At 41.4% G+C, this 25,373-nt stretch overlaps 2 protein-coding genes across 2 annotated transcripts in view; both read left to right on the forward strand.

The window, feature by feature from the left end:
- The window catches only part of GNB5 (G protein subunit beta 5), a 31,568-nt gene extending 25,831 nt beyond the window's left edge, over positions 1–5,737 (forward strand). Inside the window, exons 9-11 of the mRNA XM_075897255.2 lie at positions 2,357–2,453; positions 4,582–4,748; positions 5,194–5,737. Of these exons, the coding sequence (XP_075753370.1) occupies positions 2,357–2,453; positions 4,582–4,748; positions 5,194–5,205 (276 nt within the window). The 3' untranslated portion in view covers positions 5,206–5,737. The remainder of the gene's footprint in view (positions 1–2,356; positions 2,454–4,581; positions 4,749–5,193) is intronic.
- Positions 5,738–13,487: 7,750 nt separating this feature from the next.
- On the forward strand, positions 13,488–20,431 carry BCL2L10 (BCL2 like 10). The gene is made up of 2 exons (XM_075897254.2): positions 13,488–13,946; positions 19,250–20,431. The coding sequence occupies exons 1-2, from the start codon at positions 13,542–13,544 to the stop codon at positions 19,379–19,381; spliced, it is 537 nt and encodes a 178-aa protein (XP_075753369.1). The 5' UTR covers positions 13,488–13,541; the 3' UTR covers positions 19,382–20,431.
- The last annotated feature ends 4,942 nt before the right edge of the window (positions 20,432–25,373 follow it).

Genomic DNA, 25,373 nt, shown 5'->3' on the forward strand with positions numbered 1-25,373 from the left:
GAGCAAAAGCCACAAATGTTTGTGTAAAGGTAGCTTAAAGCTGCTGCTCTGCGTGGGCCAGTCTGTCTGCATTGTGCAGGTCTAATTTACTCTGGACTGCAACAAACATGAAGGCACAAAAACACAGGCAAGGTTTAGCACTGCACCAACCTCATTCTGGAGCATAGACCAACTTCCAAACATTCATGGAGGGAAGCAGCCACCCTCGCTGTGATGCAGTGGGCCTGTCCAGGCTAGAGCAGCCTCTGGCTCATGGTGCAACATGGCAGGCTGGTTAAACATATAATTTAATCAGTTAACACTTTTAAGTGGGATTTTACATCTCTAATCTGTTTTCCACTTCACTCAAATTTGTCTTCTTATTTCAGAAATTGTTATAGGAACTAACATCAGCTTTCTCCTTTGCAAAGTTGTGAATATATGACAGCCCCACAGTGAGGCATCACAAAAGGCAGGATTTGGGTTGACTATGGGTATTAATCACCAATGCACAGTTCTCTACTCTTGACATAAAATAGTAACTCCAGCAGCTAATCACATTAATAGGCCTTTATCTTCTCCTTGGAGGTTGGTTCTCTTAGTCTTGAAGTCTTCATATTAAGTCTGGATGCTCTTCTGAAATGTGTGTTTTGGCCACACTCGGGTTAATGGGCTCAACACAAGATGAAATTCTGACTTCCATTATACAGAAGGTCAGACTAGATCAGGGGTTTTCAAACTCTGGGTCGTGACTTCCAGCCAGCAAGCAGCTTGCCCTTATGAGACACTTTGTTTACTGTGTCTCCACAGATATAGGCGATCGCAGCTCCCGTGGCTGAGGATTGTTGTCCCCAGCCAATGGGAGCTGTAGAAAGTGGTGCAGACTGAGACACCACATTGTCTGGAGATAGTGCATACCATTTTGTAGAAGCCAAAAGCCTCTGTTATAAATTAATACATCTAGCACATCGAGAATACAGTGAGCATCTGCATTGTGAAGGCAGTGAAATGGAGAACTTCTCCATCACTAAGGGTATTCATTCATATAAGAACACACTCATTTTTCAAAAGTACCACAAATGCATCTAATCGCTTGTGTGATTTTTTTTTTTCTCTGAACTGAATAGAAGAATGGAAAATTTCATCTTCATACTTTGGAGGACGGAGATAGGTCAATTCCTCAGATTAAAGGATATTTTTAAATTAGAAATGGCAAATTGCTGCTTTTAAATTGAGAATATTGAGAGGAGCACTGCAAGACTTCTGTTATTCAAAACGAATGTTTTGGGTTGTTTGGTCCTGATTGATGAGCTGTCATAAATTTATGTTTATATAGGCTTTTTCTCACCTGAAGTGAACAGACCCATTAGTCAAGATTTTCTGACAGAATTATTCATTAGTTCATAGTACCAGGAAACGCTGACTTCAAATACTTTGCAATTTATAACAGGTCTGTGAATAATACAGTCTCTGCTTTATGCTCAGACTTGAATATCAGCCATTTTTCATGAGTAAGACTTTCATATTAACAAACCCAGCTAGCCAGTGTTTGCTTAGATTTAACTTATTGAAGCCGGCAATCTGAAATACAGCTTCAAAAGCACACATGAATTCAGGGCTGAGTAAGTGCTACAGAAATTTTGGTTTCAATATAGAAATTTCCATATTAAACAAGTTGAAACATATTAGTAAATAATGGAGGAATAAACATGTGAAGCCAGTCTATAGGACTGACTGGAAATTTTTCAGCAAAAGGTTTTTGTTTCATTTTTTTGGTTGGAAATTGCTGATTCATCCAAATCAAAACCAAAATGCTGTATGGAAATATATTGATTGTGGTTCAATTTCCATTGGGAAGCTTTCTTAGGTCTAGGATGGAAATTTCTAGAATCTTTTTCTCTCTATGGTTTCTCATGATAAATTTTCAAAGTTGTTCATTCTGATGCAGGATGAAAACAAATTCTGAAAGCTCAACTTTTTTATTTTTTGGTGAAATGGAATTCTTGTTTTCTGGTCAGTCCTAAAAGGCTGTTCCACCCTCCAGCTGTAAACATAATAAAGCAGAAGGGCAGGTAAACTGTGAATGTAGGAACCCACAGTTCCTCTCTGCATCAACATGGAGAAATGACCTAAGGAATGCACAGTGAATAGCTCAGTTTAGGCCAGTCAGTCTTAGGTCATTTAGATCACAGTTGAGATCCACGTGTCTAAACAACCTGTGTAGTGGTCCCAAGTACTCTTTATAGAGTGGCCTATTCCACATCATGCTCACAGAGGTGTAATTCCTTTCCCTTTGCTCCTCACACTTTGCATAGTGTAGTAGTTGGGTCTAGTCCTTCGTGATAGATGTATCATGTTGTTTTTGCTTTAATTCTAGTGTCGTTTATATGACCTTCGTGCAGATAGAGAAGTAGCAATTTATTCCAAAGACAGCATCATTTTTGGAGCTTCTAGCGTGGATTTTTCTCTCAGTGGTGAGCTTTGAATTTTGGGGGCTATTTAGGTTTTTGCTGGGGGGAAGCATTTAGACTGAGGTTGTAATGTCATACTTTTTTCTGTTTAAATTGAAAATGTTTGTTGTTACAAATAAGAGATAAATTAAATGTTGGGTGGGGGTGGAGAGAATTCCTACCCATTAAAATATCATCATCTTTTGTAAAAGATTTTTATTAAGTACAGGCAGTCCCCGAGTTATGCGAACGGGGATTTTCTCGCCCCGGAGGACTGGGGCGAGAAAAGCTGCTCCCTGTCTCCCTGGTCTGCTGCGGGAGCCAGCAGACCAGGGAGACGGGGAGCAAAGCGGCGCAGGACCCGCGGCCGGACCCGCGGCCGCTTCCAGATCAGCTGGAAGCGCCGTGGGTCCGGCCCCGGGTCCTGCGCCGCTTTGCTCAGCGTCTCCCTGGTCTGCAGACCAGGGAGACGCTGAGCAAAGCCGCGCAGGACCCGGGCCGGACCGCGGCACTTCCAGCTGATCTGGAAGCGCCGCGGGTCCGGCCCGGGTCCTCCGCCGCTTTGCTCCGCGTCTCTCTGGTCTGCTGGGGGGGACGCAGCTAGTGCCCCCCTCAGCAGACCAGGGAGATGTGGAGCAAAGCCCGGGGCCTGTGGTAGAGCAGGTGGGGCGCTGCCGGTTGGTCCCGCAGCACCGCTCCTTGGCGCTACTGGACCAACCCAGCAGCACCCCAGCTACTCTGCCCCAGGAGTCCTGATTCAGCCGCTGCTGATCAGTTTCAGCAGTAGATGAATCAGGACGCCTGGGGCAGAGCAGATGGGGTGCTGCTGGGTTGGTCCAGTAGCGCCGAAGAGCGGCCGTGCTACTGGACCAACCCAGCAGCACCTGAGCTGCTCTGCCCCAGGCGTCCCCAAGTTAGCCGCTGCTGAAACTGACCAGCGGCTGACTACAGGAAGCCCGAGGCAGAGTTGCTCTGCCCCGGGCTTCCTGGAATCAGCTGCTGATCAGTTTCAGCAGCAGCTGACTTGGGGACGCCTGGGGTTCTTAAGTTGAATCTGTATGTAAGTCAGAACTGGTGTCCAGATTCAGCGGCTGAATCTGGATGCCAGTTCCGACTTACATACAGATTCAACTTAAGAACAAACCTACAGTCCCTATCTTGTACATAACCCGGGGACTGCCTGTAATGCAATTGCTTATTACTTAATTGTAGCAACAAATAATATGTTGCTATAGGATGAAATCCTGGCTCCACAGAAGTCAATGGGCCAGGATTTCACCCCTCATGCTTAAATACACCTCAAATGCAACTAGATATAGAATATTGGCCACTTTTTGTATTTAGAGTATATCTATAAATAGTTCACAAAAGGATAATACAAGATTAATACATGTTATAAGCATGTTACAGACCTGAGTGGTATATGAGTAGCAGTAGTTGTAGGTGATTATATAAGCCACAGTTGTGAGCAAAATATCGAACTGTTTGAATTGATAACAAGCTATAATAATTGATCCTTTATTAAAACATCTATTATCACTTGGTAATCTTTTATAAACATACCCAAAATATGATCAGAATATTTTTCTCTGCTATTTTAAAGTTTTCTATTTGCCTTCAGTCTATATTCCTCCTTTGAATTAATCTTTCATCTGTAACAGTTGAAAGGATATAGAATGTTATGAAAGGAAAAGTGCAATCATAAAATGTTTAACATTCTTTTAAATGAGGGCTCAAATGCCATTACTTTTCAGTTGAAGAAAATGGATTCTGCTGGTCACCTATTACTGGCAATTAATATCCAGAGCCATGATAGCACATATTAAGTGTCATGTAATTACAATTTAAAATACATTTTCTTTCTAAAAATTGAGGCCGGACTTCCATGATATAGGGTTAGAATGCATAAAAAGTAATTAATCAGATTTTTAATGAACCTTTGTGTTGAAGCAGCATCCTGTAGTGCCCATGAAAGTAGAGTGAGGATGGCCTAGTATTTAAGGTGTAGGATTATCAGAAGATCTGACTTCACCTCAAACTTCTTACGAATAGCTTTTGCTTCAGCCAGAAAACTCGTCTTTCATTAACTCTTAGTACTTAGAAGTTTAACCATTTAATCTATTATTCTGTATAAATGTATTTCTATTTGCAGGTCGCCTACTATTTGCTGGTTACAATGATTACACTATAAATGTATGGGATGTTCTGAAAGGGTCTCGTGTATCCATTCTGTTTGGACATGAAAACAGAGTTTGCACCTTAAGAGTTTCACCTGATGGAACTGCATTCTGTTCAGGATCATGGGATCACACTCTACGAGTAAGGGATTTTTCTTACCAAACCGCTCCCCCCCCCCCCCCCCAAAACCCATGGGTTTCCACTGGTAAATTCATTATAGAAAATGTCCAGGGGATAGAATGTGACACAAGTTGTTTTAAAGAAATCAAGGCCCATTCATTTCATAGCTACTGCTGCAAACAGTAGATAAGGTTTAAATGATATTTCCCCAGGTCAAGAATGTATTCACCATTCAAAGAAAGTTTGCAGAACATTAACAGTAATAATTAAACACTGGGAAATTACAGGTTATAAATTAAAGCAACTTCTTCATTCTCAACTATTTACACATAAATCTCCTTAACAAATTCCAAGAAAATATTTTGGCTCACTTCTAAATTAACCAGGCTTTTGATAAAAACCAAAATGTTTGTATAGAATATAAAATATAATTCCCTAAAAAATTGTTCAACTTTTGTCTCTGCAGATCTGGGCTTAAGATGTAGTGCAGTTTTCAAATGCAAATGAAGATTGATACCTTGGGCTACAAAGAAAAGGAAATTTAATTCTACAAATGTAAAATGTCCTTTAGAAAGATGTAGCATTTCTGTTGTAGTTCCCATGACTTATTGATGAGTTGCAAATCAAATTAAAACAAAACAAAACAAGCTGGGACAACTTGTTAGCCAGGAATTAATTCAGTGTATTAGCTACGCTATCAAATGTTCTTACTGAAAACACAAATATACACAACTAGATAGTAAAGGTTATCTGCTTTTAACACGTAGCAAACGTCAACTTGAAGTATAACATGTTTTTAATTCTGAGACTACCTTCTTTCATTAGAGATAGTTTAGATAATTCTAAAACCAGACTTTTCTCTGAAATCATCTGTATCATAGAATTTTGTAGTCCAGGGCATATTATGTATTTATTATTTGCAATGATTGATTTTTTTTTTTTTTAAGGAAAATTGAAAAAAAAAAACCAAACACCTGATTTTATCTGGGTATACACTATGATTTTTGAAACATTCCGTAGTAGTGCATTGAATTTGTATGTAAAAAGTTAGAAAGTAAATCAGTTTTCTGACCCTTTATTATGGAATTACAGATGACTCAATAATGCTAATAATTAGAGAGCATAGAATCTAATGTTGAAGATACTAGTTGTCATAAGCAGTATTTTTTTGTTTAAAAAAGTCATTTCAATCCCAGTTTTTTTTCTTATAGATTTTTAGATTATATTAACTATATCATCTCTGTTACCCAAATTTAAAGCATTCAAGTAAACACAAAGATAAGCTAAACTATGAGTAGTATAATTCATGGTTAATAGTAGTATAATACATAGTCACAAGGTAATATTTTAACCAGTAGTTTCATGGAAATTTTTAGATGTATCACTTGGTGAGTGAATTTTCTTTGAACTAGAGATACTACTTCTAAGTACTAATGATACTGATTATAAAATATTCATAAGTCAGTCATACTAAGTCTCTGATCCTGACTCTCATTTACAATAAGGCCACTTCATACCATTCTAACAGTGGCAAGCAGCCTTAAAGTGCTACAAATGTAATATATTTACATTTTAAGGTCTCTTCACAATGTCAGAGCAGCATAAAATGTCCTTAATGTAAATGAGAGTCAGATCCTCTGAGCTGAATTCCATAGTCCTTTCAAGTCCTTACAAGCATCACTAACTTCAGTGGACACTTTTATCCTAGCAGAACTGTAGCATCAGAGCCTATATGGAAAATGCACAAAACTAAAAATTGGGAAAAGCCGTTTAAGGGACCAATCATGCCAAAACTTATTACAGCCACTGTACTTACTATAATAAGTAGTCTCATCAAATCAATGGGACTCCTCAGCCAATGATGCCAGCAGTAAATATTTGTAGGATCTGGTCCTGTGGGTGAAAGTTGTCATGTAATATACGTTCACTATGCCCATATAGATCCAACAATATTTAAAGCTGTAGTTGTATTCATATGTTGAAAACTACTAAGGGCCAGACTGGGCCTTCTTTGCTCATACTGAATGGTACCTTACCGCTAAACTAGTCCCATTGAACTGGATGGAGGTAAAGGAGAAGTAAGGTACTATTCATTGTGGGTGAGGTTAGTACAGTCAGGCTTTCAAAATGCAATGAATGAGCTACATCTCTGAACGAATGACATCTATATTTTATATTTAGATTCAGTCAAAAGTAAAGAATTGTCTCTTGGGGTTGGTAGTTCACATTAAAATATCAATAACTTCATTCCATTTTAAAAGGTGATCATTTAAAAAAAGTTGAGTATATAATATTTGTACTAGAAATGGTCTCCTCATTCATGACAACATCTTGCTCCATAAATCCAGAACTAATTAATTTAGGCCATTGACCCAATCGTTCACTTTACAGGGAGAAGATGAGCCTTCACTCCTTGTTAAAATTGTTTGTTTGTTTCTGCTTAGAAAAGTCAGCTCCAGTGCTTTGCAATATTTGTGGCAATTTATCCCTGTAACAAATTGAATGAACTATGGAAATTGTCTGGAGCTCATTGTGCAATATTGAGTTACTACACTGTATGCATTTGTTCAAAAAATTAATATTAATGTTTAGATAGTATTTATTGGTAAGATATTTGTTTTTAAACATACTACGTTGTGTTGATACTTATGAATGGCCTAAATATAATAAATCATATTTTACTTATTGAGAAAATGTGTATTTACAGTCATCTTGCACATAAGTTACATGCTTTTAATTAAATCCTTGGTATATGTTCATGGCAACAAAGACTTTGCTCTATAACCGACTGCTCATTTGTCCTACAAAAGACCTGATACAGTCAGAATCTGAATATGATAGAAAGTAGCTGTGCTGCTTGTCATGAAGAAAGAGCCATGGTAAGCAAAGGCAATTATGTGAGATCTGTCTCTGCAGCATATCTGTGAATTCCTCTATCCCTTCAGCAAGGAAAAAGGAGAAAACTGCTGGAGGAAGTGTTAGGTCCCTGAGGACTTGAAAAGGGCAAACCTAGCATGTGTATATTAAAGGTGGAACAAAGAGAACATGGGGTATAATAGACCAATACCTGGAATGATACTGGAATAAATTAAGTTATGAATATATGACCATCTAGAACAGGGGTGGGCAACCAAAAATTGTGAATGGGCCACATGAGTGGCCCTTCTTCATCTCAGTGGGCTGCAGCAGCCTGTGGCCCTGAAGCCCTGCTCTCTGCCCCCCCCCCCCCCTTTTCACCTCACACACTGGGGCACCGTAACTCCACACTTACCTGCTCCTCTCCCTTCCAGCACTTTCAGAGGGTGCAAATTGCCTGATTTGTGCTCCGTCCTGCTCCTCTTCTCTCCCCCCCCCCCCCCCCACGCCAGAACTGGAATGCTGCAAACAGCTGATTCACAGCGTTCCAACTCTGGGAGGGAAGGGGGAAGTGGGGATAGAGCATTAATTAGGCAATTTGTGGCTCCTCTGAAAGTGCTGGCATGGAAGGGGTGTGTGTGTAGAAAGTGTCCTTCCCCAGTGCACAAGAGGCATATGGAGGAGAGGGGCAGCTAGAGGGTCTGTGGGCTACAGCCACAGCGACTCAGTCTGCTCACCACTGACATAGAAGATATTAGGAGTTACAAGGAATAGCCAGCATGGATTTGTTAAGAAGAAATCATAGCAAACTGATCTAATTTCCATCTTTGACATGGTTACTGGCCTAATCAATGGATTGGTGTTGGGAAGCAGTAGATGTGATCTATCTTTTGGCTTTTTACCCAATCCTACATGATATTCTCATTAGCAAACTAGGGAAATGTGATCTAGATCAAGTGACTATGAGTGTCCAACTGGCTGTCAGACCATACTCAAAGAGTAATTATAAATGGTTTGCTGTCAAACTAGAAGGGTAAATCTAGTTGAGTCCTGCAGTGGGTTCTCCTAGGTCCAATATTATTCAATATTTTCATTAATAATTTGAATAATGGAGTGAAGAGTGTGTTTTATAAAATTTGCAGATGGCATCATGCACTATGGAAGACAGGATTAGCACTCAAAATTACGTTGGACAATTGAAGAACTTGAACGAGTTTGAAATGAAATAGAAAAAATGCAAAGTACTTTGCTTAAGAAGGAAAATCAAGTTCACAACAACAAAATGGAGAAATTGGCTAGGAAGTAGTACTGCTGAAAAGACTGGGGATTACAGTGAATCACAAATTGAGTATGAGCCAACAATGTGATGCAGTTGTGAAAAAGTCTATCATTTTAGGGGGTATTAGCAGGAGTGTTGTATGTAGACCGCAGGCTTTTTTCGGAAGAAGCTTTCCAGAAGAGATCTTCCAGAAATCATCTTCTGAAAGAGAGCGTCCACACTGCCAAAACGCATCAAAAAAACGGTCTGCTTTTTCAAAAGATAGCGTCCATTCAGTGTGGATGCTATCTCACGTTTAAGCTGTGATTACCAAGGACCAGGGCACCTGTGCTTTTTCCTCTTTCCTCTTCTTTTGAAAGAACTCCCTCTTCCCTGTCAATGCACGCCTTTTTCCGAAAGAGCTCTTTCGGAAAAAGGCTTCTTCCTCATAGAAAGAGGTTTACCAATGTCAGGGGAAAAACCTGCTATTCTTTCTATTTTCTTTTGAAAGAACGCAATTGCAGTGTGGATGGACATACGTGAATTTTTTCGGAAAAACAGCTGTTTTTCTGAAAAAACTCTGTAGTTTAGACATATAGCCTAAAACACAGAAGGTAACTGTTTCTTTACTCTGCACTGGAGAGGCTTCAGGTGGCATACTATGTCCAATTCTGGGCACCCTGCTTTTGAAGGACAGCAAGAAAATTATATTTATACAAAGAAAGGTTTAAAAAATAACTGAGTATGTTTAGTCTTGAGACAAGAAGACTGGATGGAGCGGACCTGATAAGTCTTGAAATATGCTGAAAGCTGTTCTAAAAAGGACTGTCATCAATTTTTCTCCATGTCCTCTCATGATAGGCCAAGCAATAATGAGCTTCATCTGCAGCAACAGAGTTAGGTTAAATATTAGGAAAACTTTGTAACTATATGTATATAATACAACTTACATCTGTAGTAACATTAGCAGAAGTATCTATCCTGGGAGAGCAGTAGTAAATGGGATACAATGCAGGACTGAACAGGCTGACCATCAACAAGGTCAAAGTACAGTACTTAGTATAAAAGGAAAGCTACATCAAGGGCCAATTCACTCTCAAACAGTCATCGCTTCATTCTGTTAAAATTAATGTATAAACAGGAAGGGAGGAACAGGAATATGCTAGAGAAATAGTTACTGAATCTCTCTTGCCATGGGAAATGCCATCGCAAATTCCTCTTAGAAGATTTACAATCACAGAGGAAAGCTCTGATTTAAACAAATTTTATACAGTTGCCCTAGTGAAAAGAAAAAAGTAACATCACAGGTTTATTATCCAAAATTAACTCATAAACCAAAGTTAAATTTCCCTGGTAAAAAAAATCCATTCCCTTATAAGGGGTTGTTACACTGAGTTTGCCCTAACAATGAACCTAGGAGAACAGGCCTGTTCTTGATAGTGATCTAACCACAACAAGCTGCAATAGGATTGATTCCAAATATCTGTATTTTTAGACTATTTCTAAGTAGATTTACTGCTCATACTAGTCTTCAAGATGGAAGACTTCCCTTTCACACTGGATAAGTACAGCAAAGACAGCAGCATTAGCTGCCCTGTAATGGATCTTGATTCTATTCTGAAGAGCGAGAGGGCACTTCACTGTACATCCCAGTTGGTTACTCTTATTGGATTGTTTGCTAAGATTACCACTGATCAACAATAGTCATGTTGGACACTTGCAATGACATCAACTCCATTCTCAAGAGCCACCAGCCAGCCAGCTGTTTTGATCAGCACCTGCCTGGGCTGGAGTTGAACTTGACTTCACTGTGAAAGGTAATGAATGTTCCTTCCAGGAAGAATCCAGTTACTCCAATGGTGGGCAACCTGCAGCGCAAGGACCGCATGCGGCCCATCGGGTGTTCTGTGAGTGGCCCACGAGACATTTTGTCATTGCCCATATGCAGCATTGCCAGAGTCTGCTAGTTTCTGCCTGTGTTTTTTTCCTGCTTGTATTACTAAAGTGACACGTAAAGCAAGGGCATGTGAAGTGAAGTGCATGCTGATTGCATACAACATTGACTGTAAGAGCCGTCCTCACCTGCACCCAGTCAGAGCCCTGTTACAGTTTAATTGTCACATGCTGCAAATTCTAGATATGTAAGCAAAACTGCCCTCTCCCAGGAGACCATGTTGGTTACAACAATCTTGGGGCCCGCTGAGATGGAAGGCCACTCATGCAACCTACTCACTAGCCTAAATTGCCCATCACTGAGTTTCTCTGAGTTAAGCACTGGCTGATTACCTTACTTTTGTATATATTGAGAATTCTCTGCCTTTTCCCTCCTCCCCATATGCTGCACTGTAGTGCCACCAACCCAATGCACTACTTTTATTTTAATCTTGCCTAAAAATAGATGCATGAAAAGCAGCTCTGAATTAGGCAGCAGCTCCCAGAGATGACTGTGAGCTCTAAGTTTATGAGCTATAGCCATAAACCCATGTAAAAGGAAATGTCCTTGTACCATTTCAGTAAATGCAAAATCTCCTTGTGCCCCCACAATTCCCATTGATTTCAATAGCAGTTTTGGCTGTGCAGAATTGGACCAGTAATGTTTTAATAAATGCAAGCAGTGCCAGATTTATGCACAAGAGAAATAGGCTACATTGCAAGCCTCAGATTATAGGAGGCGTCTAAATTAAAAAAAACTAGTTTTTAGTTGCATTTTCACCTATGTACTGTTATGTATGCAATTATAAAACTTTATTATTTCTGTTTTCATTGTCCTTTCTGTTAGAATAATACACTTTTTTTGTAATGCTATGGGGCCTTTTAAACTTGAATTACTTTAGGGCCTCCATGTCTTAATCCAGCCTTGAATGCAAAAATCTCACAGGCATATCTACAGATTCCAATGTGGGCTTGATGGTACCACATCAAACACAGAATATTGTTTTTTGTGATGTGACCTATACAGAGAACATATCTGGATTGTCTGTGTATCTGGCAATAAATAACAGCCACTTGGAATTTTTCAACCATTAATTTGTTCATAGGCCTGGATGTTTTCACCGCCCACTTTTTGAATGTAATATTTTTAATCCTACATTCCACATCTTTTTGACAACACATGATTAAGACAATGCTTTGATAATAATAACTTAAGTAGTACTTCTTGCCTCCATTTTTTATAAGTAAATGCAACTATTTTACATTGCACGTAATTAATATCACTGTGATGTTTGTCTAAAAAGAAACGAGTATGATTCCTGACATGTACAACAGTCTACGTGGAGTGCTGTGTATTTGGTGTGTTATTTTCCAAAGATGTCAGGTAGGTCAAGAATGTGTACATGCAATCACATCCACTTGGCTTCTAATGACGGAGAGATATGGAAATAGGTGTGTAAACACACACAGTAGAAACCCTATTATCACTACAAAATCCATCCCCATTTCTGTAGTGCATATATATGTTATTTTTACAAGTTAAATATTGCTTCCTTTAATTTCCTTGAGAATAGGATCTGACTTATAAATAACATTGAAGATTCAGCAGGTATGAATTGTGCTTAAGCATACTAATGAAAACATAACCATCCAGAAAAATGAGCATCGTTCCCCTCTTATTCTTGATTTCCACTGAGATGGGGGTGAGGCTTGTCTGTGCAGGAAAACTGGCCTGCTTTAACTATGTTAATTACAAGGCCCCAGTACCAATATAGTTTATTCCTGTGAAGGAACGGAGATACCAGTACAACTGCAGCCATTTTGACGGTTGTAGTTATGTCGGTGAAATATTGCATCCCTAACCAACAAAGTTATACTGGTACAAAAACTGTGTGTCGGCCAAACTGGAGAAAAGACTCAGACTACAAAGTTTTATTAATATTGCAGGAAGTTCCCAGTGTTTTCTGCCTTACACTCTAGGCTAGAAGTAATGTTAATAGGATAGAGCAGTGTTTAGGGCTGACAGATATCTTCACAAAAAATCCTGGATGGGGGGGGGGGGGGGGAATTGGTTGAGAAAAAAAAAGTCGCTGTGCCTTTAAATTCCTGCGCTCCATTTTACATGTCCCTTAGGGGTACTCCAGAGAAGTCTGGGGGGGTAGTCAGCACAACTGATATTTGGAGAAAACTGACTTTTTCTTTTAAGTATTACAGCGCTTTATTATTTTTGTACTTTTTACATCCAAAAATTTCATCACCCACCTGGCTACAATTAACTTGTTTAAACAAATGTGTTGCAATGGTAGAAAAAAAATGGTGTCTGAAAACTGTAGGTACTGGGGGTACTTATAATTTTTTAAAGGGGTACTTTATAAAAAAAAGGTTGAGAAACACTGGGATAAGAGTACTGTAATAAGCATCTGAAAGGTTCCTTACTAGGAGGTGCATTTATCAACCCAAAGTCATCCCCCTGGACCTCGCCAGTGCCCAGTTACCCTGCCGCCCCACCCCGGGGCAGGGCACAGCCCCCTTAGTCCCGGATTCCTGCCACTCCATCCCCAGGGCAGGCCACAGCCCCCTTAATAGCTGAGTACCGGCCCCCAGGTCCCTCCCGCCCCACGTCCGGCGGCCGCGGCCCCTAGCGGCCGACTGGGAGCTGCTGCCTGGCGGGGGCTGGGCGGGGCGGACAATGCCGGGGACACGTGGGTGCTGCGGGGGCGGGTGACGGCTGCTTAGTCCGCGGCGGCGGCGGGGCTGCAGGCTCAGCCATGCCGGGCTCGCTGAAGGAGCAGACGGCGATGCTGCTGGACGATTATTTCCAGCACCGCCTGGGCGGCCCGGCGCTGCCGCCGCCCAGCCCCGCTGCCGCGACGCTGCGGCGGGCGGCCAGCGAGCTGGAGAGCCGGGAGCGGCCTTTCTTCCGCGCCTGCCGCCCGCTGGCCCTGGACGAGCGCCGGGAGCCGGCGGCGCTGCTGGGCCGGGTGGCGGAGCAGCTGGAGGCGGAGGGCGGCCTCAACTGGGGCCGGGTGCTGGCGCTGGTGGTGTTCGCGGGCAGCCTGGCGGAGGCGCTGGCCGAGCAGGGCAGCCGGGAGGAGGCGGGCCGCTTGGCCGAGGTGCTGGCCGCCTACCTGGCCGAGGACAAGCGCGAGTGGCTGGAGGCGCACGGAGGCTGGGTAAGGGGGCGGGTTGGCAGGGGGTCCCGGAGGCCCCATCGCGGCAGGGCTCCCCTGGGCAGCGTGGTCCCGCCCAGCGGGGGAGGGGGGGCTGTGACTCGAGCCGGGGATTCATGCTCCCTAGAAAGCCCTTTCATGGCCAGCGGGCTCCGCCTGCCCGCTGGCGAGCGCCCCTCTGGGGACCGGCCGCTTCCTCCAGCGCGCTCTGCTCCAAGGGTTTCCCTAGGGGGAGCCGCCCCGCACGCTGGGGTGCGGGGGGGGGGGCGCTCCCAGCCTGCACGCGAGGCCGGGTAATTCTGCCCATATATGGGAGCTGTGCTGGCCCAGGCCCTGGGGAGGATGCTGTGGCCTGGCGCCCTGCCTCCGTGCAATTCTCCCTCCTGCCTATTGGGATCCTCGACCCATCATTCGGTTAGAAGGCGCAGCAAGGGTCAGCTCTTATGTAACCCGCTGCCGGGCTGTAGATTTGTGCTGGGTAAACCATCCCCCAACGAAAGCGCTTCCCTAGGCAGTCGCTCTACCAAGCCACTTTGGGGTTGGGGTGGGGAGGGAGGCCCCCTTTGTTACCGTGTCTGGTATATTGTGATCTAGGGTTCTGCTGGCTTCACACACACCAGGCTATTGCTTAGCTTCAAACCATTTTATCCAAACTAGACCATGCCCACACTGAGCACGGGGAGGGGGGAAAACAGTTCCTAGCACACACTGTTTAATGTGGACAGGATCTGGGATTTTTGGTCGTGTGAGACAACTAATGTCCTGTAGTGCTCTGACAAACCAGTGTTTGTGTCTCCAGTGTAAATGGGGTCACTCAGATAAAGTAAACACCCATTACAAGAAATGACTTAAGTACCGCACTGCCTTGCACACACTAATAACCTGATTATCTATAGTGGATGCTCCACTTCAGATGTTTACATTAGTAACACTAAATTATTTTTCTGTCAGTGCTACTGCTCCTCACAGCAATGGTGATTTACAAGCTTCTAAGCATGTTCATATAAGTTAAGCCTTTGCTAGACTTAGGCTACGTCTACGCTGCAGGTTTTTTGTGCAAGAACTTTTTTGGGGGAAGAGATCGTCCATAAAAACGTCTTGTGCAAAAAACGCGTTCACACTACATAAGAGATGCTCTTTTGCGCAAGGGAGCATCTACACTGCATGGATGCTCTTGCACAAGAAAGCGATGATTGCCATTAACAGAATAGCCATCAGAGCACCTGTGCTTTTTCTGATAGGCTCTTTTAGTGCAAGAAACCCCTGTTGAGCATCCACACACACCTTTTTGCGTAAGAGCTTTTGCACAAAAAGGAGTTATTCCTTATAGAAAGAGGTATACCTATACCTCAAAAAGCTCTCTGTACTGCTGTTCTACTGTAAGTTTTCTTGCACAAAAATGTGCTTGATATGTGGATGCTCTGTGGGTTTTTGTGCATAAACCCTGTAGTGTAGACATAACCTCAGTGTTGAAAGCTACAAGCCCGTTTTTATCCATCAGAACCAGATATCTGACACTGACAAGACACCTTAACGGTTTAAAATTAATGGGGCTCTATAGTGTAGACACAGCCATGGTAGCCTATAAACTTATGGAATAGTTAGAAAAATGCCACTGTCTAGTCTTATAACTTAATTGGCTTATTCAAACTGGTGGCATGTGAAACTAGCTACATTCTTAAAATGCCCTGTTTCTTTGTATTGTGTTCTCTGTAGTATATACTCTGGAGCTAAGGGGGTAGAGATGGGTCAGGCAAACAAACTGTGTCTCAAATAGCTGTGATGAACGCCTAGGCTGTGTCTATATTGGCCCCTATTCCGTAATAGGTATGCAAATGTAGCACTTTGGAATAGGAAATCCGCAGGGGATTTAAATATCCCCCGCGGCATTTGCATTAACATGGCTGTCGCTTTTTTCCGCTTTTTTCCTACTTGAAAGTAGGAATAAGAGATCCTCCGGAAAAGAGCTTATTTTCCGGAGGATCGCGTCCAGACTGGCGCTTTTCTCCGGCTTATCTACAAGCCGGAAAAAAGCGGCAGCCATGTTAATGCAAATGCTGCAGGGGATATTTAAATGCCCCGCGGATTTGCCTATTCCAAAGTGCTACATTTGCATCCCTATTACGGAATAGGGGCCAATGTAGACACAGCCCTATTGAATAGTGTTGCCCAGTGGATCTTTGACCACATTAGGATCCTTTGGACTGATAACTTGCATTAGTTTAACACCAAGTTCAAGTGCAGACAAGATTTTATTACCCTGTTGGCTCAATAGTGGTGAAGTTTGGCTGGAATGGGCTATAAACAACAGGATGCATGACTTCTGAAGCCTTTGGTGAAACAACTGTTGGGATGTTTATCTCTAAATGACACTATTTAGCACTATAGCAGGACTTCATGGAGACCCTGGATCATAGTCACTGCTCAGCATTTGCCTGTTTCCACCAGTACAGATTAGATGATGGAACCCACCAGTAGAGATTAGATGATGGAACCCTGAAAGTTTGTGCGGCTTCAATCCTGCTGTCTGTTCTACTTAGTCCCATATCCAGTTGGGGGGGGTGTCAGAACATATTTAGTATACTCAGGGTGTTTAATTTCATGTAATTCAATGTGGGAAGCTCTACCAAAAGGTGGTCCACACATAGTAGCAACACTTCATAATTATTGCTAAATGTGGAAAGGTACATCTAAATTTAGACAAACATTGCAGTCTGAAACCCAGACTGCAGAACTAAGTTGGAATAGGGATTTGTTTGTATATAACTTTTTTTTCTCCTAGGTTAGTTACTTTCTGCCAAACATTTTGCAACAAAATATAAATCTGCTACTTGTGTTATTTTTAGTACAAAGCTGACATGGAGACCACATTCTGGTACAGGGGATATAACAGAGGTATTAATTTTGAAACATACTCAGTTTTAATTTATGGAAGAAATCTTTCATTTGGGTGTTCTGTAATGGGATGCAGTCTTGTGGAAGTCCATTGCCATGGAGTTGAATCTAAAATTTACTAGCCTTCAAAACTTGAAGGCTTCATTTGATAAGAACATCCACTACTACTTTAGATAAGATGTGTATTTAAAAGGGCTGCACATCTTCATGTTTCAAGGCATAATTGAGCCACTAAATGCTAGAGGAAGCTTACTACTTATCTTCCTTTTATATTAATGTGGCCACAATATATGAATATACTTTAACAGCAGAGTTTGCCTGGGCTCTCTGAGTCATGGCCTTAACCCACACAGACCCCTCACCTGAATTTAGTTGTGCTTTCAATCTGGGCTAGCTGATACAGTTGGATTTGAGTTAGAGTTTAGATCTGCTCTTACTTGGGCTGGTAATCAACCCACTTTTCAATTAAAGCTCAGCCCATAGTCTCAGTTCCTTGTGCTCAGGACAGACAAAGTCTTTCACAATTCACTGGGGAAGAATTGCAGAGGAGCTCTGCCTACTGCAGGACAAAGAACCATGGGCTATGTCCCCAGAATCCATAGCAACAGACCTAGGGGAGTGTGGCACCAGTGACTACACAGGAACTTGGTACCACTTTGTAGCACAGTTATTCACACCCAGGCTAACTTCAGTGAAGACGTAGGTTGCAAATCCTTATAGGTTTTCTTTGAAGCATTTGAGACTTGATGCTGTCAGACTGGATATGGGACTAGATTTTTCTGCTGATGAAATGCATAATCAACTTCAAAAGAATGATTTACTAGGAGGCGGCAGAATAATTCATAGAAATCTGCATTCAGATCTCCATTTTAAAATAAAACCTAGGAGGGAAACATCTGGGTTTTTTTCCAGGCATGGAGTCTACTGCAGTCTGATTATATAGTGAATGAAAGAATTTGGGCAAAAGTTCCAAGAACATGTCATTTATTCTCTCTGAATGTTAAGCAATCAACAAGTAACTTTTTTTCAAAGCCACAGTGTAGCTTTAAGATATTTGTTTCTGTTAATATGCAAACAAGCTGATTTATGCAGAACTGTATAGTACTCAAATGTTATGCCCTTTCAAGTAAGAAAACAGTGTGTGCCTGAATTTGTGTTTTAGCAGATACCTTAACCAAAAAGTAACACACTATGAAATGAGGGATGTGAAGTATGCTAGATGCACTTTCTAGAGGTGTCCTGACATTTACATTAATACCTTTATATCAAATACTGCCCTGAAGTCAATTGCTGGGCCCAGGATTTGACCCTAGGCTTACCTGAAATCTTAAAGTGCAATTGTAGATCAAATTTTTATATTCAGCAACACACTTCAGAGTAGGAGCACCACATATTTATAGTCCAGAACTGACACACAGGTCTCGAATTTCATTTATATATCAAGTCACCACTAAGCTATATGTTTGACTCCTTTGATGTTCCCTGCTTGCTTCCAAAACTGTCATTGCATTCCTGAGGCTCTCTGAATAAATGATAAATTGACCAATGGTATATGACTCAAAAGAGTTTGCTAGTGTACTTGGAATACAAACACATCTGGTAAAACTACAAAATGACCATGTTCAAAATGTCTGAAATTGAATATCTGTGCCTTCAGAATTAAATGCTAGCAATTCCAAAATCTCTTATTCCTCATTTTAAATGCTGCTGATCTTTAGATGCAGGTATAAATAAGAATAAAACTTTTCTAAAAGCCTTTGGCTTCATTACTTTTTTTTAAAGTTAGTTGTTTTTTGAAGTGATCACTTGCTTACCTGAATGCTAATTGAAATAGTTTACATTTCATCCAACCATTTTATCATTCAGTTTAAAACAAAAAACCCTGCATTAACTGTTTGCACAAATTAAAGTGCAAAGAACAAAGTTCCGGAAGAAATTAAGAGCATAACTTGTTTACATAGACATCTGCCAAACAAAGTTCACACATGACCATCTGGTGTTGTATTACTGCCACTCTTGATTATCATGAATAAAGATCTGGAAGAGCAGCTGCCAGCTTCATTCTGTCATAGGTCAACTCTGAATTGAGTTACTTGCAGACTTTCCAAGTAGCATGTGTAATCAGAATCATGCATGGAACTGGGAGAAGGGGCCGCCTTTAGACTTCTGTCTCAACTGGAAATTTCCACGCACTGTTTCAAATATTCTCCCAGGCTTGACTGAAGGGGAAAAAATACAACCAGGTCTATTCTGAGACTTTAAAAAGCATAAAAAAGCAAAACTATGTTTCCATCTAGACAGATAGTGGTTGCACTGCAAACCATGCTAAATATCTTCATTGTATTCAAAAGAAGTGAAGATCTAAAATAACCAAAGTAGACTAAAATGCTCACTTTCTTCTGCTTTTCTAGGATGGATTTTGTCACTTCTTCAATGGACATGGTTCTCAACCAGCTGACCAGAACAGTACCATAAGCAGTGCCATCATGGCAGCAGCAGGATTTGGACTAGCAGGATTAGCTGTTCTCTTGGCTGTCCGATAGGCTGATACAGTGGATCTTGCAATGGAAAGAACTCTACAAACTGCCAATTTACCAGTTAGATTTCCGTCTATTTTCTATAGGATTGACTCTTTAAGAAGATAGTTTATATTTTTAAAGTTGCTTGGAGAATTGTCGTCTTACCAGATCCCTGGCTATAAACTGCTTTCCTTGCTACCCAGTAACAGCACAAATGAAAATGTGTACCTAAACCACCAGTTGAGTGTGCACACATTGCTTATCAGCTCTGACCTCCCTCTGGACCGCTCTTTGAAAGATGTAATCTCAATATTGCCATAGTTCATTCATGTACTGTCACTTCAGAGTATACAATGTTATGCTAGAATAAGCTATGGCAGTCTCGCAGCCAAACCCTTTGTTCAAGGTATTGTGTTCTAAAGTTACTCCCATTAAAACAAAACTTCAGCTCTGCTGTAAGGTGAGCTAACACTAACTGTAATATATCATGGTGTATAACTCCAGATGTGATACACTGCACATAAAACTGAGAGGCAATTCATTGGTTAGTCTAGAACAATGAGTACCTATGTTATAAAGAACATTTTGGCTTAATATTAAGGAAATATGACTTTAAGGATAGTTACAGCTACACTACAAACAGGTGAGGACTGAAAAGCAGAAATAGCTGCAAAATCTGTTCTTACTGAAAGGAATTTAACTATTAAACTTTAATTGGTATATTTAGAAATCCACTGAAGGCTGGAATTTCTCTGGATTTCCCTGTCAAAACCAGAATTTCCATATATCTTAATATATTTTTGAAGTATTTATCATTGTATAATACTTGTTGCCATAACATCTTTATTTTTGTTGGAAATTTCATCTTGAATACAGGTTCTCATGATGGCTCTCTAGTGTGTATCAACCATTGTCTCCCTTGATCTAACAGTGTTTGTTTTCCACACGCTGTGTATTTCTTCCTACTGTTTCTAGTAGCTTTTAACTTTCCTGGGTTACTTGTAGCTTATATAATTTTATTGTGGTGACTTATATGGTGAATAAATGCTATTGAGTATTTTTATTTTAATTAAATCTTTCTGGATTTATTCAGATGAGTGGGCATACCTATTTGAAACATGAACACTAGGCATTTACCTGGATGCATAACTTAGCTCTACCTCTTTAGAGTATTGATATCAAACAAAAGGGAGCTTGTGGCTTTGTAGCAATATGCAGAATCTAAGAAATCTAACTGTAAGCACTTCCTGCAACTTGGTGGGGGTGGGGGTTAAGGGCCCTTCACATGTATAAAGATTAATATTTTTTACAAATAGTGTCTGAGGAAATAATTCAGTGTCTATATAGGTAGAAGAATTTACGTGATTAAAAGTATTCTTCAGTTCTGGCCTGCATTGCAGCTAGATGTTTCTATAGTCCATTCCTGTGCAAGGAGGTCAGAGCTCAATTAAGAACAGAAAATGAAAAGCATGAAGAAGTGCTGGTAAGTCTTGCATGGAGGTAAAGTTCATAATTATTACTTAAGAACTCTGACCTTTGTGCTAGGCACTACGTAGAGGTAGACATGCATTCAAGACAGATCACTTATGTTCTACCTCTTATCTCCCCTTCATCCCTACTTGGTGGGGTTTAAAGAGTTGCAAGTCATCTAAAACTTTATTTGATTCAGTTCTTCAAAGCCTTGGGCTTAACCTGTTTTAAAATACCTTCCAGGCCTTAAGTTGCAAGAAGGTTGTAGGACTTTCAGAATTTCTTAAACTGCACACTTATACAGAAATTACACCAGTGGGTACAAAACACACCCTACAAAGGACCAGCTAATCTGAGGTGGAGCTGTCTAAGACCAGAGTATTGTGTCACTAAAGAGGTAAATAAACCTGCTGTAAATTTCCTTTGTCCCAGAGGAATACACTGTACCAGTATTTCTCACTAGGTAAGCTGTCCACCTGCCACCTTTGTTTCAAATATTGCTTAGCATCCCTCCTCCTCTTCCAAAAACCAAAATCCTGTTGCTCCCAGAGTGGTGTCTTGCTGTGTAAATGTGAACAAGTGTCAAGCTGTTTTGCTGGACATCAGGTTAAGTAATCTCAAATTTCAGTGAACCACTGCAACTGCTCTGACCTTCATTTTTCTTGGTAGCTAATGTCAACATGCTTGTGTAAATGAGGTAATAAAAGGAGCGCTCTATTCCTGAGTGCTACTCTCTGATATTGAGAACCCCATGTCATAGTTTATCCTGGTACATAGAACTCTATTATGCTGGCTATAAATAAAAATGCTGGGAGACTAACAAGGCAATAGTAGTCCCGTGGCCCCCCTATTGGAGACTAACAAAGTATAGTGAGTACATAGGCAATAGTATTTATTCAGTGTAGGCAAGTCCAAAGAGGATGTTTAACTTCAAACCCTGCAAACTGTGTCAAGGGGAGATTAGAAGCCTTATTGTTTGAGGCACTGAATTTGCTTATGGCAAAGGTGTGATCTCTTTCCTCAGTTCATAATAAAAATACTTGCTGCATATGCAAATCTGTCCATCAGTCACCTTAGACTTCCCCTGGAGGAAAGGAGTAATTAGACTTTGCCAAAATCACATTTTATCGATAACTGCAATTGTTATGCCCAAACCAGGCTATTTATCAATAACTGAGAATAACTCAAGGAAATGGTGGTTTCCCAAAATAGGCCACTTGACTACTTCCTCATGTTCTCAGTAACTGGAATATCACAGGTGAGCAGTGACAAGGAATTCATACTTTAGTTTCTGTGCTATTATTTTGCTCCTTTGCAAAATGAGGTTAAATACAGTGTGGGAATGTGCACATCCTGTGTCTGCCCAACTCTAAAGATAAGTAAAAAGGGGACAAAAGACAAAATTCTCACATTCCAGCAAGGAGTTGCCGTCATCTGCTCTGCAACCTAGGCTGTCTTACTGTACTCTGCTGTTGAGTGGCCCAAGGTGGGAGCTACACAAACAGCATGCAGCTCATACCTAGAGGCTACGTCTACACTGGCACCCTTTTCCGGAAATGCTTAAAACGGAACAGTTTTTCCGTATAAGTATTTCCGGAAAAGCGTGTCTACATTGGCAGGATGCTTTTCTGGAAAAGCACTTTTCGGGAAAAGCGTCCGTGACAATGTAGATGCGCTTTTCCGCAAAAAAGCCCCGATCGTCATTTTCGCGATCGGGGCTTTTTTGCGGAAAAGACTACTGTGCTGTCTACACTGGCCCTTTTCTGAAACAGTTTTTCCGGAAAAGGACTCTTGCTCGAACGGGAGCAGCATAGTTTTTCTGGAAAAACAATGACGATTTTACATTAGATCATCATTGCTTTTCTGGAAAAGCAAGCAGCCAGTGTAGACAGCTCATAGCTTATTCCAGAAAAGCAGATGCTTTTCCAGAATAAGTGGCCCAGTGTAGACACAGCCAGAGTGTCTGTGTAGCTGCAGCCCTGGTCCACCAACTCTGGCCCTAACAGCTGTGGTTACTACCCGCAGGCTGACCTCAACATACTCCCAATCACAAATTTTCCCTGAGGTGTGTGGGTGTGTGCAGTACGATCCTGCTCTGTCCTTGACCATGCAGGTATTATAGATCCCTTTGCCCTGTAAGAGGTCAATATCTGACAGCCTCTTAAACTCTGTTTATACAATTAAGATTAGTCCAATGCTGCATTTAAACTTACCCACTTAAAAGTCTCTTTTTGTGGGTATATGATATTGAAGTCCCAGCTAGTTACAAGACGAAACACTTTCTAGGAGCTAAAACTTAATGAGACTTGGTTCAAGACAAAAATCCTTCTATTTACCCAGAAACATTGCAACTATATTTTCATGCTCAGATCCCCTCCCCTTGCAAAGTCAAAAGGCTAGTTTTTGTCATCTTAGGTAAGAAAGATAACTTAAGGTGTTTTTAGACTATAAAAGGTGAGGGGCTATGTCGTCATTTCAATTTTTTTTTCCCCTGAAAGTTCTCCCTAGACCAAATTTAATTCTGGCTGTATGGATGGACCTGTGGAGTGGTGAAAGAAATACCAGCTTGTTGCTTGCTAAAATGCAGATTGACTTGTTCTGCACTCCTTCGTTGCCAAAACATGGGCACTTGACTGGTAACTGGCTAGAGGCATAGCTTGTCCTTAGTCCTAGAGAAGCTGGTTCACCCCCCTGTTGCTGTCCCGAGGAACCTGTTTACTGCTTATATGTAAACTGAGGTAAACAGACATTTGTTTAAGATGGACCTGTTTAACAAGTTTTGCTTAGTCAGGGCTTTGAGTTTGAATATGTGCTAATGTCGTCAGACAGGGGGAATTCATGACTGTACTTACAATTAGGGTGCGTTTCCACTGCACCCATAGCTTGAAATAAGATATGCAATTTGAGCTACACAAATTGCATATCTTCAATCTTATTTCAAAATAGCTTTTTCATACCGTAATTTGAAATGAAGTGCTATTCTGAAATGTCCCTTACTCCTCGTGCAATGAGGTTGCAGGGACATCAGAGTATTGAGCTTGTTATATTTCAATACAATGGGCTTGCTCTTAAGATGCAGAATGGCTATTTTGGGATACCGGAGGTATCCCAAAATAGTTCCTCAGTGTAGACATAGCCTTAGAGCCCTGCAAATTCATGGATATCTGCTTTTATACCAGTGGGTATTCATCTCCGCTGTGCAGATATGGTTGTGAATGCCCATACTCATTTTATCTACAACCTTGCAAAACGGTGGCTATCAGCTTTATATATGTAGGTATCTGCATCAGTGGATGTTTATGTGGATAGCTGTGGCTCATTTCTGTGGACACAATTTGTATCCATGCAGGGCTGTACCTATAATGATGATGCATATTTTTCACCATGATATTGACCAGTGAGTTATTTCTAAGTGATACATCCTAAGGCATCTTTGTACATGTGTGTATACGGTGGGAATACAGGATTGCATTGGGTCACAATCTTGCATGAGATGTAGCCAGACAAGGCAGGCCACACGAACAAAACCATAGTTTATTTTGTTGATTGCTACAATATGACAGCAGAGAAACATAGTAGTAAATGTCTATTACGACCTAGAATTTGGAAATGTCCCTACGTGAAGCCACAACTAGCCTTCACAACAAACATTTTTCCTTTAGAAGTGAAGTGTAGCTGATGCTTTGACATCGGTCTCAGGAAGTATTCTCCATGCACTGTTTCAGCCCAACACATTTGTTCTCTGATAATCTGTAGGGAAGTCAAAGGCAAAAACATGAGAGCAAGGAAAGTGGGTATAACTTAAGGACATTAAAATGCGGTTAATTGACTAGTCAACTAGTTGATAGGCACTTCCGTATTCTTCCTTTGAAATGTACAAGAGCCCCAGCAGAGGCTCTTCTACATTTCAAAGGAAGAACACAGAACTCCACCTACAGCCCAGGGCCAGTCTGCGGATCAGCTGTGCAGTGGCTGCCCCTTTAAAATGTCACCTCTGGTGTTTCAAAGGGGCAGCTGCTGTGGAGCCTGGGGTCAGCTGAGAACTCGTAGCTGACCCTGGGCTCCCCATGGCATTTCCCCAGAACCCAGGATCAGCTAGGGACTCCCAGCTGACTCCAGGTTCTGAGGAAATGCTGCATGGAACCTGGGGTCAGCTGGGGAGTCCCCAGCTGACCCCGGGCTCCATGGTTGCCCCCTTTGAATTGCACAGATGTGGCTTTTTAAAGGGGCAGCGTGCTCCACAGCTGGTCAGCGGACTGGCCCTGGGCTGTGCGCGGAGTTCCACATTCCTCCTTTGAAATGTACAAGAGCCTCACCAGGAGGAATGTGACAGTACCCTATCACCTAGTCAATGGCACTGCGGGGGGCGGGGGAATATCGACTAGGCAAAAGACTATCCGATAAGCAAATGCTTGTCGTACAGTCGACTAGTCTTTAACATCCTTAGTATAACTTTCTTTTTTGAATCCAAAAAACTAAGGTGGCATGTCTTTACTGAAGATTTAGTTGAAGATCAAAAGATGTAATATAATTTAGAGGACTTTTT

The sequence above is a fragment of the Pelodiscus sinensis genome, chromosome 14 (assembly GCF_052426305.1).
Source record: "Pelodiscus sinensis isolate ZL-2025 chromosome 14, ASM5242630v1, whole genome shotgun sequence".
NCBI classification, from domain to species: Eukaryota; Metazoa; Chordata; order Testudines; family Trionychidae; genus Pelodiscus; species Pelodiscus sinensis.

Bases quoted from the DNA above. Each gene is read 5' to 3' on its own strand.
- BCL2L10 (XM_075897254.2), top strand. From the start codon at position 13,542: ATGCCGGGCTCGCTGAAGGAGCAGACGGCGATGCTGCTGGACGATTAT. The intron at 13,947-19,249 runs GTAAGGGGGCGG...CTGCTTTTCTAG, and splicing joins TGGAGGCGCACGGAGGCTGG to GATGGATTTTGTCACTTCTT.